Consider the following 16417-nt stretch of genomic DNA (forward strand, 5'->3'; position numbering starts at 1 on the left):
ACGGTGGGACATCGGTAGATGAGCGCTACCCCCTGACCCACTTTCTCTGCGCTCCCACAAGTAATTGCAGCTCCTGAGTTCATCGCTCGGGGACACAATCTCTGAGCTATGACACAATGGCTGCATTAAGAATTTACAGCATGTCATCTGCTCTGTTAATTGAGCTGTATTTATGTTTTCCCGCAGGATCCCTTTAATTGTCTGTTTATTCTACATTTCTTTAAGTTTTTATTCACTTTCTCTACACTTTATAATTGGAACATTAAAGGTTTTTCCAGTTCTGGGATATTAATGCCCGAGGTTTAAAATATATTACCAATATCATGTGGGTATTAGATCGACACCTGACATCAATAACGATCAATCGTTACCAGATCGGCAAGTTGTAAACTCCACGGCTCTGATAACAATGTTAGTGGCCGCTCCTTAGTAGTCGTGTACTGACAGACCACGCTGCCACCAAAGCCCATGTCCTCCAGCCGATATATCACCTCCAGTGGTATCTGCATTCTCAGGAGGGTGGAGGAGTGAGCTGTCAGTTATGTTCTGTGCCACCATTCTGCCTGTATGTCTTTTGTATGGGGGGGAACAGAATGTTTTTTTCAATTTTATCTGTTAGTACTTGTAAGAGGCTGTGCAGGCATCATACTGTGCGTGAGGGGGTGTGGGGGCATCATACTGTGTGTGAAGGGGCTGTGGGGGATTCATACTGTGTGTGAGGGGGCTGTAGGGGCATCTTACTGTGTGTGAGGGGGTTTGGGGGCATCATACTGTGTGTGAAGGGGCTGTGGGGGAGTCATACTGTGTGTGAAGGGCTTTGGGGGCATCCTACTGTGTGAGAAGAGCTGTAGGGCCATCCTAGTGTGTGTAAGGGCCTGTAAGGACATCTTACTTTGTGTGAGGGGGTGTGGGGGCATCTTACTGTGTGTGAGGGGCTGTAGGGTTATCATACTGTGTGTGAAGGACTGTAGGGGCATTTTACTGTATGTGAGGGGGTATGTTACTGTGTGTGAAGGGCTGTGGGGGCATCATACTGTGTGTGAAGGGCTGTGGGGGCATTATACTGTGTGTGAGGGGATGTGGGGGAATCATACTGTGTGTGAGGGGCTGTCTCGGTATCATACTGTGTGTGAGGGGCTGTGGCGGTATCATACTGTGTGTGAGGGGCTGTGGGGGCATCTTACTGTGTGTGAGGGGCTGTGGGGCTATCTTACTGTGTGTGAGGGGCTGTGGAGGCATCTTACTGTGTGTGAGGGGCTGTGGGGGAGTCTTACTGTGTGTGAGGGGCTGTGGGGGAGTCTTATTGTGTGTGAAGGGCTTTGGGGGCATCTTACTGTGTGTGAGGGGCTGTAGGGGGCATCTTACTGTGTGTGAGGGGCTGTAGGGGGCATCTTACTGTGTGTGAGGGGCTGTGGGGGCATCTTACTGTGTGTGAGGGGCTGTGGGGGCATCTTACTGTGTGTGAGGGGCTGTAGGGGCATCTTACTGTGTGTGAGGGGCTGTGGGGCATCTTACTGTGTGTGAGGGGCTGTGGGGTCATCTTACTGTGTGTGAGGGGCTGTAGGGGCATCTTACTGTGTGTGAGGGGCTGTGGGGCATCTTACTGTGTGTGAGGGGCTGTGGTGGCATCTTACTGTGTGTGAGGGGCTGTGGGGGCATCTTACTGTGTGTGAGGGGCTGTAGGGGCATCTTACTGTGTGTGAGGGGCTGTGGGGCATCTTACTGTGTGTGAGGGGCTGTGGGGTCATCTTACTGTGTGTGAGGGGCTGTGGGGGCATCTTACTGTGTGTGAGGGGCTGTGGGGGCATCTTACTGTGTGTGAGGGGCTGTAGGGGCATCTTACTGTGTGTGAGGGGCTGTAGGGGCATCTTACTGTGTGTGAGGGGCTGTGGGGTCATCTTACTGTGTGTGAGGGGCTGTAGGGGCATCTTACTGTGTGTGAGGGGCTGTGGGGCATCTTACTGTGTGTGAGGGGCTGTGGTGGCATCTTACTGTGTGTGAGGGGCTGTGGGGGCATCTTACTGTGTGTGAGGGGCTGTAGGGGCATCTTACTGTGTGTGAGGGGCTGTGGGGCATCTTACTGTGTGTGAGGGGCTGTGGGGTCATCTTACTGTGTGTGAGGGGCTGTAGGGGCATCTTACTGTGTGTGAGGGGCTGTGGGGCATCTTACTGTGTCTGAGGGGCTGTGGGGGCATCTTACTGTGTGTGGGGGTGTGAGGGCATCTACTGTGTGTGAGGGGGTGTGGCGGCATCATACTGTGTGTGAGGAGCTGTGGCGGTATCATACTGCGTGTGAAGGGCTGTGGGGGCACCATACTGTGGATGAAGGGCTGCGGGGGCATCTACTGTGTGGGGGAATGTACTGTGGAGAACCTCATACTATGTGTGGGGGCGGAAGGGGCATTATACTGTTTGTTAGGCATTTTGGGATTGCAATAAGTCGGACTCATGTGGGTTTTTTACAACATTTTGGTACTATACCATCCCCTTCACTTGCACTATATAGCCTTTTTTTCCCGTGGGAGCAATTGTTGTTGACATTATACTGTAGGTGAGACATTTTGCTCATCACACTATGTGTGGGGGCTGTAGGGGCACAGTGCTGTGTGGTGGGGACTGTGGGGGCCATCAGACTGTGTAGGGAGGACTCTAGTGCCAAGTTAAGCAACATTGTGTGATTTAGGACTGCTCTTACCAATGTACGCTGCTACAAATACAGACATTTTGGAGCTTCTTGGTCACCGAACATCTATACAAATGTCGCCATACACTCCATAAGGCCTAAAACACACTTCCGCATAAAAAACGTACGTGTCTTACGTTCCGTTTTTCGGGTCCGTGTTCCGTTTTTTATGGGCGTTTCTCCGGTACGTGTGACATCTGTGTGAACCTCACTCGACTTCATTGTCATACCACGGCTCTGTCTGTGTGTGACGTCCTGATTAGTGGACACCTGTGATGGAATCACCGGTGACCGCTAATCCCCTGAGTAACTGAAGTTAGCGGCGACATTAGCGCTGCCGTCACTCAGGCTACCCGCGGCTAGCTGGAGTCACCCACCCGACACCACAACTCGCCTGTGACTTCTTCGCTGATCGCGCAGCTCTCTTCAGTCATTCGGGCGACTCGCTGTCACAGGTGGAGGATCCAGCGGTGGCCGCAAGTAACCTGACTGATGTCATCGGTGGTCACGCAGCTCACTTCAGTCATTCGGGCGACTTGCTGTCACAGGTGGAGGATCCAGTGGTGGCCGTGAGTAACCTGACTGACGTCATCGGTGACCGCGCGGCTCACTTCAGACACTTGGGTGACTCGCAGTCACAGGTGGAGGATCCAGCGGTGGCCGCGAGTAACCTGACTGATGTCATCGGTGATCGCGCGGCTCACTTCAGTTGCTGCTTGGAGGTGATAGAGAGCGGTCATTGTGTGTGGCCACTCATGTCACCTTCATGAAGCAGAGCTGACAGCGTCATGGGACCTCCATGAATTACGGCGGACCTGGATGGGTTTTTTAGTTTTATTAAATTGGTGAACGAGGGTGTTTGTTTGTTTTAATTATTCTAAATAAAGGATTTTTTGAATGTGTGTGTTTATTTCATTTTATTAACAGGTTAATCATGGAAGTTATCTTGGGACGACGGCTGCCATGATTAACCTAGGACTTAGTGGCAGCTATGGGCTGCTGCCATTAACTCCTTATTACCCCAATTGCCACCGCACCAGGGCAATTCGGGAAGAGTCGGCTAGAGTCCCGGAAATGTCGCATCTCATGGATGCGGCTTTTCTGGGCGGCTGCTGGCTGATATTGTTAGGGTGGTGGGCTCCCCATAACGTGGGGCTCCCCATCCTGAGAATACCAGCCTTCAGCCATGTGACTTTACCATGGCTGGTATCAAAAATGGGGGGAACCACACGCCGGTTTTTTTAATTATTTCTTTATTTTACTGCATAATATAGACACGCCCACTGGATGCTGTGATTGGTTGCAGTGAGACAGCTGTCACTCAGCATGGGGGCGTGTCTGAATGCAACCAATCATAGGCGCCGGTGGGCGGGGGAAGCAGGGAATAGTAGATTGAATAATGAGCGGCTGGCATTTTCAAAATAATTAAAGCCGCCGTATCTTTTGCACAGCTGTTCTTCGCCGCGCTGGTGATCGGGGATCGGTAAGTAATGGACAGGGGGAGATACAGACCGACCGACAAAGGGATATTGACTGACAACCACTGAAAAAAAGGCAAATTGACTGATAACCAAATAAAAAATAGATTGACTGACATCGCTCACTAAAAAACGCACACGGACGGTACGTGTAGCACACGGACATGCTACGTGGGCCGTCCGTGCAGGCACGGACGCATTGACTTTAGCGGGTCTGTGCCTGCGTGATGCCGGCGAAAAATGGAAATGTTGATCATGTGGGAAAACGCACACACGTGCAAACGACACGGACACACGTTCCGTGTGGTTTTACATGTGTGTGCCTGCTACCATAGGGTAGCACTGGTCTATGTGTCTCCGTGCCGCCGGTACATGCAAAAACGTACCAAACATGTACCGGCGGCACGGATGTGTGTCGGAGGCCTAAGACGGCGACACTTTTGTCTACAGCTTATCGGTCCCGTGCTCTCCCTGGATCATCCCCTCTAATGTCACGATTATCTTTCCAAAATGAGGAACCCAACAGAATCCTCCGGTAGATCCAAGATCCGAGAGACGACCGGCTCATTACTGGAAGAAATAGTGGCCGGAGATATCGGCTCAGACAAGCGCATCCCCGGAGACCGGCGACCGGCTCATTTGTATTATATTGTGCAACGCGGATCTGCTGCGGTGTCACCATAATGAATAGTCCCAGGGCTACACCGCCATTCTGGGGAATTGGAGGGGTTTTTTTCTTTTCTGAAGCCGGTATTAATTTACTATAAAAATTTGAGGCTGACGAGCGACTGCACAATGACTAATGTCCCAAGCCGGCCATTACTCAGTCCCTCCATAACCTTCAGAGGAAAAAGCTAGGACGGATGCAAACAGTCCCCCGTATGCAGCCTCGGGGGGCCGCTCCGCCTCCGATAGGACATGGGTATATGGCCATTACTATTCATCATATATGGCTTTACATTCTGCCCGCTATGAGATCAATCTGTCCATATACTTATATACCACTATGTCAGATCTATGGAGCCATTACTGCGGAGAACTAAATATCTGCATTATATATACTGTATATAGTCTTCCATCACTGCTGCAATCCCTCCTGGGGCAGTAGCCAACAAAGTCTATGGGATAAAGCAAAAAAAAAAAATGGAGACGACAGTCAAAGGGTCCAGGTGAAACGAATCTGGAGTTTGGGTCACCCATCAAGGTGCCATGTTCCATCTTCCCATTAAGCATCATAGAGGCTTCAGTCAGGAGGCTGAAACATGGCACGTAGATAGGTGAACTAAACATTTTGCTTTTTTCCCTTGAGTGCTGCCTCCATTTTTTGTTGATTTAGGGTATGTGCGCACGCTGAGTATTTCTGCACCTAATCTGCACCTTCTGGCAGAAAAACACACCAAAAATGCGGTGCATTTTTGCTGAGTTTTTGGTGCATTTTTGCTGTCTTTTTACTATTTTTTTGGTGTATTTTTACTGTGCTTTTGGTACCTTTTTGGTGTATTTTTACTGTATTTTTGGTGCATTTTTGCTTTCTTTTTGCTATTTTTTGGTGCATTTTTGCTGTAGTTTTTGATATTTTTTTGGTGCATTTTTGTTGTGTTTTTGGTGCACTTTTAATGTGTTTTTGCTATTTTGTGTATTTTTGCTGTGCTTTTGGTACCTTTTCAGTGTATTTTTACTGTATTTTTGGTGCATTTTTGCTTTCTTTTTGCTATTTTTTGGTGCATTTTTGCTGTAGTTTTTGCTTTTTTGTGGTGCATTTTTGCTGTCTTTTTACTATTTTTTTTGGTGTATTTTTGCTTTGCTTTTGGTACCTTTTCGGTGTATTTTTACTGTATTTTTGGTGCATTTTTGCTTTCTTTTTGCTATTTTTTGGTGCATTTTTGCTGTAGTTTTTTCTATTTTTTGGTGCATTTTTGTTATGTTTTTGGTGCACTTTTGATGTGTTTGTGCTATTTTTTGTGTATTTTTGCTGTGGTTTTGGTGCATTTTTGCAGTGTTTTTGGTGCATTTTTGCTGTCTTTTTACTATTTTTTTTGGTGTATTTTTGCTGTGCTTTTGGTACCTTTTTGGTGCATTTTTACTGTTTTTTGGTGCATTTTTGCTGTAGTTTTTGCTATTTTTTGGTGCATTTTTGTTGTGTTTTTGGTGCACTTTTGATGTGTTTTTGCTATTTTTTTGTGTATTTTTGCTGTGTTTTTGGTGCATTTTTGCTGTGTTTTTGCTTTTTGGTACATTTTTGCTATGTTTTCGTTTTTTGGTACATTTTTGCTATGTTTTCGTTTTTTGGTGCATTTTTGCTGTTTTTGCTGTGTTTTTGCTTTTTTGGTACATTTTTGCTATGTTTTCGTTTTTTGGTACATTTTTGCTATGTTTTCGTTTTTTGGTGCATTTTTGCTGTTTTTGGTGCGTTTTTGCTGTTTTTTTCGTGCAATTTTTTTGTTTGTTTTTGCACGTTGAATTTTTCACAATGAAGTCAATGGGTGGAAGAACTGAAAAACGCAGGCAAAAACACACCAAGAATTGACATGCTGCAGATTATTTTCTGCACCAAATCTGCAAGGTAAAAATAAGCAATGTGTACAAAGCTTCAGAATTCTCATTGACTGTGCTGGCATAAGGATAGGCATGCGGATTTGTGACAAATCTGCACCCAAAATTGCATCAAAATCGCAGTGTGTGCACAAGGCCCTAATATTTAGCCATATATAGATAAAAAAAAAATTATTTACAAAAAAAGAGATTATATAAATAATAAATAGAGAATATTAAATCAATAGATACAAAATAATAAATAAGGTTGGCGTTACGTAGCTAAAGTTGACCGTATGTCGCTGTTGTATCGCAGCATAGTGCAAGCGAAAGGGATCGACAAGCAAAATGCAAAAAGTCATAATCATGGAATAGTTTTTACCACGTTGCGACCCCAGTGCCTTTCACTATTCAGCCATCTTTGCCCGCGTGACCGAAGTCACCTAAATGATTACATAGAAAATAAATATTTTGTATCCGTGATGACTATGATGACTATGATGACTATAGTATCTATGATGACTATGATGACTATGGTGACTATGGTGTCTATGATGACTATGGTGTTTATGGTGTCTACGATGACTATGATGACTATGAGGACTATGGTGTCTATGGTGTCTATGGTGTCTATGTTGTCTATGATGACTATGGTGACTATGATGTCTATGGTGACTATGATGACTATGATGACTATGGTGACTATGGTGTCTACGATGACTATGATGACTATGATGACTACGAGGACTATGGTGTCTATGGTGACTATGGTGACTATGGTGTCTATGGTGTCTATGGTGTCTATGGTGTCTACGGTGACTACGATGATTATGATGTCTATGATGACTATGGTGTCTATGGTGTCTATGGTGTCTACGATGACTATGATGACTATGATGACTATGAGGACTACGATGACTATGGTGACTATGGTGTCTATGGTGTCTACGATGACTACGATGACTACGATGATTATGATGACTACGAGGACTATGATGACTATGGTGTCTATGGTGTCTATGGTGTCTATGGTGACTATGGTGTCTATGGTGTCTATGGTGTCTATGATGACTATGGTGTCTATGATGTCTATGATGACTATGGTGACTATGATGACTATGGTGTCTATGGTGTCTATGGTGTCTATGGTGTCTATGATGACTATGGTGTCTATGGTGTCTATGGTGACTATGGTGTCTATGGTGACTATGGTGTCTATGGTGTCTATGGTGTCTACGATGACTATGATGACTATGATGACTATGAGGAGTACGATGACTATGGTGACTATGGTGTCTATGGTGTCTATGATGATTATGATGACTACGAGGACTATGATGACTATGGTGTCTATGGTGTCTATGATGATTATGATGACTACGAGGACTATGATGACTATGATGACTATGGTGTCTATGGTGTCTATGGTGACTATGGTGTCTATGGTGTCTATGATGTTTATGGTGTCTATGGTGACTATGGTGTCTATGGTGACTATGGTGTCTATGGTGTCTATGATGATTATGATGACTACGAGGACTATGATGACTATGATGACTATGGTGTCTATGGTGTCTATGGTGACTATGGTGTCTATGGTGTCTATGATGACTATGGTGTCTATGGTGTCTATGGTGTCTATGATGACTATGGTGTCTATGGTGTCTATGGTGACTATGGTGTCTATGGTGTCTATGATGACTATGGTGTCTATGGTGTCTATGGTGTCTATGGTGACTATGGTGTCTATGGTGTCTATGATGACTATGGTGTCTATGGTCTCTACGATGATTATGATGACTACGAGGACTATGGTGCATTTTTGCTGTAGTTTTTGCTATTTTTTGGTGCATTTTTGTTGTGTTTTTGGTGCACTTTTGATGTGTTTTTGCTATTTTTTTGTGTATTTTTGCTGTGTTTTTGGTGCATTTTTGCTGTTTTTGCTTTTTTGGTACATTTTTGCTATGTTTTCGTTTTTTGGTGCATTTTTGCTGTTTTTGGTGCGTTTTTGCTGTTATTTTCGTGCAATTTTTTTGTTTGTTTTTGCACGTTGAATTTTTCACAATGAAGTCAATGGGTGGAAGAACTGAAAAACGCAGGCAAAAACACACCAAGAATTGACATGCTGCAGATTATTTTCTGCACCAAATCTGCAAGGTAAAAATAAGCAATGTGTACAAAGCTTCAGAATTCTCATTGACTGTGCTGGCATAAGGATAGGCATGCGGATTTGTGACAAATCTGCACCCAAAATTGCATCAAAATCGCAGTGTGTGCACAAGGCCCTAATATTTAGCCATATATAGATAAAAAAAAAATTATTTACAAAAAAAGAGATTATATAAATAATAAATAGAGAATATTAAATCAATAGATACAAAATAATAAATAAGGTTGGCGTTACGTAGCTAAAGTTGACCGTATGTCACTGTTGTATCGCAGCATGGTGCAAGCGAAAGGGATCGACAAGCAAAATGCAAAAAGTCATAATCATGGAATAGTTTTTACCACGTTGCGACCCCAGTGCCTTTCACTATTCAGCCATCTTTGCCCGCGTGACCGAAGTCACCTAAATGATTACATAGAAAATAAATATTTTGTATCCGTGATGACTATGATGACTATGATGACTATGATGACTATAGTATCTATGATGACTATGATGACTATGGTGACTATAGTATCTATGATGACTATGATGACTATGATGACTATGAGGACTATGATGACTATGGTGTCTACGATGACTATGATGACTATGATGACTACGAGGACTATGGTGTCTATGGTGTCTATGGTGTCTATGGTGTCTATGGTGTCTATGGTGTCTACGGTGACTACGATGATTATGATGACTATGATGACTATGATGACTATGAGGACTACGATGACTATGGTGTCTATGGTGTCTACGATGACTACGATGACTACGATGATTATGATGACTACGAGGACTATGATGACTATGGTGTCTATGGTGTCTATGGTGACTATGGTGTCTATGGTGTCTATGGTGTCTATGATGACTATGGTGTCTATGATGTCTATGATGACTATGGTGACTATGATGTCTATGGTGTCTATGGTGTCTATGGTGTCTATGGTGTCTATGATGACTATGGTGTCTATGGTGTCTATGGTGACTATGGTGTCTATGGTGACTATGGTGACTATGGTGTCTATGGTGTCTACGATGACTATGATGACTATGATGACTATGAGGAGTACGATGACTATGGTGACTATGGTGTCTATGGTGTCTATGATGATTATGATGACTACGAGGACTATGATGACTATGGTGTCTATGGTGTCTATGATGATTATGATGACTACGAGGACTATGATGACTATGATGACTATGGTGTCTATGGTGACTATGGTGTCTATGGTGTCTATGATGACTATGGTGTCTATGGTGTCTATGGTGACTATGGTGTCTATGGTGTCTATGATGACTATGGTGTCTATGGTGTCTATGGTGTCTATGATGACTATGGTGTCTATGGTGTCTATGGTGTCTATGGTGTCTATGGTGACTATGATGACTATGGTGTCTATGGTCTCTACGATGATTATGATGACTACGAGGACTATGGTGCATTTTTGCTGTAGTTTTTGCTATTTTTTGGTGCATTTTTGTTGTGTTTTTGGTGCACTTTTGATGTGTTTTTGCTATTTTTTTGTGTATTTTTGCTGTGTTTTTGGTGCATTTTTGCTGTTTTTGCTTTTTTGGTACATTTTTGCTATGTTTTCGTTTTTTGGTGCATTTTTGCTGTTTTTGGTGCGTTTTTGCTGTTTTTTTCGTGCAATTTTTTTGTTTGTTTTTGCACGTTGAATTTTTCACAATGAAGTCAATGGGTGGAAGAACTGAAAAACGCAGGCAAAAACACACCAAGAATTGACATGCTGCAGATTATTTTCTGCACCAAATCTGCAAGGTAAAAATAAGCAATGTGTACAAAGCTTCAGAATTCTCATTGACTGTGCTGGCATAAGGATAGGCATGCGGATTTGTGACAAATCTGCACCCAAAATTGCATCAAAATCGCAGTGTGTGCACAAGGCCCTAATATTTAGCCATATATAGATAAAAAAAAAATTATTTACAAAAAAAGAGATTATATAAATAATAAATAGAGAATATTAAATCAATAGATACAAAATAATAAATAAGGTTGGCGTTACGTAGCTAAAGTTGACCGTATGTCACTGTTGTATCGCAGCATGGTGCAAGCGAAAGGGATCGACAAGCAAAATGCAAAAAGTCATAATCATGGAATAGTTTTTACCACGTTGCGACCCCAGTCCCTTTCACTATTCAGCCATCTTTGCCCGCGTGACCGAAGTCACCTAAATGATTACATAGAAAATAAATATTTTATATCCGTGATGACTATGGTGACTATGGTGTCTATGATGACTATGGTGTTTATGGTGTCTACGATGACTACGATGACTATGATGACTATGAGGACTATGGTGTCTATGATGACTATGATGACTATGATGACTACGAGGACTATGGTGTCTATGGTGTCTATGGTGTCTATGATGACTATGGTGACTATGATGTCTATGGTGACTATGATGACTATGATGACTATGGTGACTATGGTGTCTACGATGACTATGATGACTATGATGACTACGAGGACTATGGTGTCTATGGTGACTATGGTGACTATGGTGTCTATGGTGTCTATGGTGTCTATGGTGTCTACGGTGACTACGATGATTATGATGTCTATGATGACTATGGTGTCTATGGTGACTATGATGACTATGAGGACTATGATGACTATGGTGTCTATGGTGTCTATGGTGTCTACGATGACTATGATGACTATGATGACTATGAGGACTACGATGACTATGGTGACTATGGTGTCTATGGTGTCTACGATGACTACGATGACTACGATGATTATGATGACTACGAGGACTATTATGACTATGGTGTCTATGGTGTCTATGGTGTCTATGGTGACTATGGTGTCTATGGTGTCTATGGTGTCTATGATGACTATGGTGTCTATGATGTCTATGATGACTATGGTGACTATGATGTCTATGGTGTCTATGATGACTATGGTGTCTATGGTGTCTATGGTGACTATGGTGTCTATGGTGTCTATGATGACTATGGTGTCTATGGTGTCTATGGTGACTATGGTGTCTATGGTGACTATGGTGTCTATGGTGTCTATGGTGTCTACGATGACTATGATGACTATGATGACTATGAGGACTACGATGACTATGGTGACTATGGTGTCTATGGTGTCTATGATTATTATGATGACTATGATGACTATGATGACTATGATGACTATGGTGTCTATGGTGACTATGGTGTCTATGGTGTCTATGATGACTATGGTGTCTATGGTGTCTATGGTGTCTATGGTGACTATGGTGTCTATGGTGTCTATGATGACTATGGTGTCTATGGTGTCTATGGTGTCTATGGTGTCTATGGTGACTATGGTGTCTATGGTGTCTATGGTGTCTACGGTGACTACGATGATTATGATGTCTATGATGACTATGGTGTCTATGGTGACTATGATGACTATGAGGACTATGATGACTATGGTGTCTATGGTGTCTATGGTGTCTACGATGACTATGATGACTATGATGACTATGAGGACTACGATGACTATGGTGACTATGGTGTCTATGGTGTCTACGATGACTACGATGACTACGATGATTATGATGACTACGAGGACTACGAGGACTATGATGACTATGGTGTCTATGGTGTCTATGGTGACTATGGTGTCTATGGTGTCTATGATGACTATGGTGTCTATGATGTCTATGATGACTATGGTGACTATGATGTCTATGGTGTCTATGATGACTATGGTGTCTATGGTGTCTATGGTGACTATGGTGTCTATGGTGTCTATGGTGTCTATGATGACTATGGTGTCTATGGTGTCTATGGTGACTATGGTGTCTATGGTGACTATGGTGTCTATGGTGTCTATGGTGTCTACGATGACTATGATGACTATGATGACTATGAGGACTACGATGACTATGGTGACTATGGTGTCTATGGTGTCTATGATGATTATGATGACTATGATGACTATGATGACTATGATGACTATGGTGTCTATGGTGTCTATGGTGACTATGGTGTGTATGGTGTCTATGATGACTATGGTGTCTATGGTGTCTATGGTGTCTATGGTGACTATGGTGTCTATGGTGTCTATGATGACTATGGTGTCTATGGTCTCTACGATGACTACAATGATTATGATGTCTATGAGGTCTATGATGTCTATGATGTCTATGATGACTGGTGACTACGATGACTACGATGATTATGGTGTATATGATGCCTATGATGACTATGGTGTCTATGGTGACTACGATGACTACGATGATTACGATGATTATGATGTTCATGATGATTATGGTGTCTATGGTCTCTACGATGACTACGATGATTATGGTGTCTATGGTGTCTATGGTGACTACGATGACTATGGTGTGTATGATGCCTATGATGACTGTGATGTTTTTCTTTGCGTTACTACTCCTAAAACTGTTGAGCCTCAAACCCAATATTTTCACAATGAGATTGGGCTGCATGCATATTTAGAGTGTAAGCTTTTGGGGCAAGGTTACATTTTCGAATTTGGTTAGTAATATAGCACTACAGCCCATTCAGGAATGAGCTAATTACAATGGGGCAAGGACCCTCTACCGAATCATCTGATGGCCGGGCTATTGAGTTGCATGTTCCTACAGTGTAAAGTTGTTGGTCTACGAGGGGTTCTGCCTGGATTTCCATTAAAGCCATAAAATCAAAGGCAAAGCCGCGATGGATGGGGCCGCTCCGTACTCGCGGAATATCTTTTATGTTTTGTTAAGTCATGCAGTGAAGCCAAGCCAATTTCCATTACGGCACAAGCACCTTCACCGGCCAAATAACCCTTTCCACTTGATTTTTCTCCATCCTTAAGACATTGGCTGTGCCGAGCACTATGGGTATTTTACTGAATGATTTACCAGCCCTGCCATAGGACTACACAATATGTATACTGATCTAGATACCAGTCTGTAGACCACAGTGACCCATGGAACCCAATGGCCGGGCATCATCCATAGGATCCCGGTTTGGTGAGGACCTTTAAGACGAAGCTAGATTTCTATGAATGAACCTGGTCTATGAGATAAACAAGTGATCGCTTCCTGTATCAGTCTCCGAGCATCCTCCATCCCTCCCTCCCCGTGCACGCAGCTCGTCCTTAGGTGGCGCTGTTGCATGGATCCGGTGCTGGTGACGCCTATGGAGGAGCTGGGTTATGGGAGGGCGCAGATGATGTGATTCTATAGCTCCAGTTGATTTACTCTTCAAACGTGCACCCAAAGAAGCCACAAAAATCAACGTACCCCCCCTCCCCAGCTACTATCTGCAGCAACAGAGACCAGCTCAGGCCTGTGTTTCCAATATTCAGCAATTCAAGGCTACGTGCCTGTGCAAAGCCCTAAGCATGGGTGACCCTGCCATAGTCATTAGCGTCCAACCATTATATAAGACCCCTGCTTCTCGCCGGACATCTGCTCCTTCCCAATCAAGTTAGGCCAAAATCCACTTCTCCATCCTGCACCGTGCAGACACGCATATTATAAGGCATAAAAGAGAAATGGAAGAAGTGAATGCACCTCCCCCTGCCATTTGTGGCCGCTGCAGAACCTCTTTCCAGACAAGAGTCCCGGCTGTGCATCACCGTGACGGACAGCTCATATCGGATTTGATATGACCTGGTGATGACACGGGCATCATTTAGGGGTGGACAAATCATTGGTGCAACCTGTGCACAGGGGCCCCAGAGGTCAGGGGGCCATGTCTACCTCCAAAACAGGTGGATTATGCATTACGATGACCTCTTGGACTGTAAAGGGCCCATATGTTGTTCTTGCACAGGGGCCCTTTTCTGGCTGTGTCATCATCTAATTTAATAATCATACCCCAGACTTTAGGGGGTCTCCTCCCCTTCCCCCATTGTTCTCACCTTCTGCTGCCTCCTCGCCATGTCGGTGGGCTGCTTGGCATTGAAGGGGTAGGCGATACACCTCATGACAAACACATAGAGCTGCAGCTTCCTTTTCCTCTCTTCTTCCTCCTTCTGCAGCTTTTCCAGCTCTTCTTTCTCCTTCTCGCTGACCACTGATGGACTAGGGCTGGATGGACGGACGCTGCTGCTCCGGCTGCTCGGTTGTAGCCCCCCGGAGCTCTCGCTGGTCCTGCTCGGAGACAGCCGGGCCCCTGTGCTTGGTGCCAGCACCTCCTTGCTTTCTTCTTCCACTATCTCATCCGATTCCTCCTCGCTGGAAGATGGGTCCAACATCTTGCTAGGGTTTGAGCGTCGTCGGGGAGGAAGAAGAAGAAAACGACGGGCTATCGAAAGCCGTGCACCCTACTAATCCTATGCAGGAGGCAGCAGCTCGCTCCAGATCAAGCAGGACCTGATATTGCAGCTAAGTGCAGACTAGGCATTGGCAGTGCTTACGTGTTTAACTCTCTCCTCCCCTGCACTCTTACTGGAGAAAGGAAAGCGGATAGAGACAAAATACTGCCGATGGGGGCCGTCCCATTGATAATTTGTGGTTGTAATCTGCTAATGTGCTGCAGCAGATGGTGCCTCCTGCCTGCTCTTTGTCCACAGGCCAATAAATCTTGAGGATACAGGAAGATGACCAGGGAGGAATGAGATGTGTACTAAGAGCATCAGATCAATACTGGATGCTGGTGCAGGACCAAAATGTGTGTGACCCTGAAAGAGCGGCCGGACCGTCCCCCGTCATGTATGATGCAGGACCAAGATGTGTATGACCTCAACAGTGGCCGGACCGTCCCCCGTCATGTATGATGCAGGACCAAGATGTGTATGACCTCAAGAGTGGCCGGACCGTCCCCCGTCATGTATGATACAGGACCAAGATGTGTATGACCTCAAGAGTGGCCGGACCGTCCCCCGTCATGGATGATGCAGGCCCAAGATGTGTATGACCTCAAGAGTGGCTGGACCGTCCCCCGTCATGGATAATGCAGGATCAAAATGTGTATGACCTCAACAGTGGCCGGACCGTCCCCCGTCATGTATGATGCAGGACCAAGATGTGTATGACCTCAACAGTGGCCGGACCGTCCCCCGTCATGTATGATACAGGACCAAGATGTGTATGACCTCAACAGTGGCCGGACTGTCCCCCGTAATGTATGATACAGGACCAAGATGTGTATGACCTCAAGAGTGGCCGGACCGTCCCCCGTCATGTATGATGCAGGACCAAGATGTGTATGACCTCAACAGTGGCCGGACCGTCCCCTGTCATTGATGATCCAGGACCAAATGTGTATGACCTCAACAGTGGCCGGACCGTCCCCTGTCATTGATGATCCAGGACCAAATGTGTATGACCTCAAGAGTGGCCAGACTGTCCCCCGTCATGTATGATACAGGACCAAGATGTGTATGACCTCAAGAGTGGCCGGACCGTCCCCCGTCATGGATGATGCAGGATCAAAATGTGTATGACCTCAAGAGCGGCCGGACCGTCCCCCGTCATGTATGATGCAGGACCAAGATGTGTATGACCTCAAGAGTGGCTGCACCGTCCCCCATCATGGATGATGCAGGATCAAAATGTGTATGACCTCAAGAGTGGCCGGACCGTCCCCCGTCATGGA

General features: G+C 44.9%; 1 protein-coding gene across 10 annotated transcripts in view; it reads right to left on the reverse strand.

Annotated features, from left to right (window-relative positions):
• Positions 1 to 15328, reverse strand: part of CADPS (calcium dependent secretion activator) — a 657127-nt gene extending 641799 nt beyond the window's left edge. For 3 of the 10 annotated variants that reach the window (XM_075321366.1, XM_075321359.1, XM_075321357.1), the window contains exon 1: positions 14739 to 15325. In XM_075321366.1, coding sequence (XP_075177481.1) covers positions 14739 to 15074 — 336 coding nt within the window. In that variant the 5' untranslated portion in view covers positions 15075 to 15325. Of the gene's footprint in view, positions 1 to 14738 lie in introns of all 10 variants that reach the window. The other 7 variants (XM_075321361.1, XM_075321360.1, XM_075321358.1 and 4 more) reach the window with 4 other exon arrangements.
• Between the last annotated feature and the right edge of the window lie 1089 nt (positions 15329 to 16417).

This window comes from Anomaloglossus baeobatrachus, chromosome 8 (genome assembly GCF_048569485.1).
Source record: "Anomaloglossus baeobatrachus isolate aAnoBae1 chromosome 8, aAnoBae1.hap1, whole genome shotgun sequence".
In the NCBI taxonomy this organism is placed as follows: Eukaryota; Metazoa; Chordata; class Amphibia; order Anura; family Aromobatidae; genus Anomaloglossus; species Anomaloglossus baeobatrachus.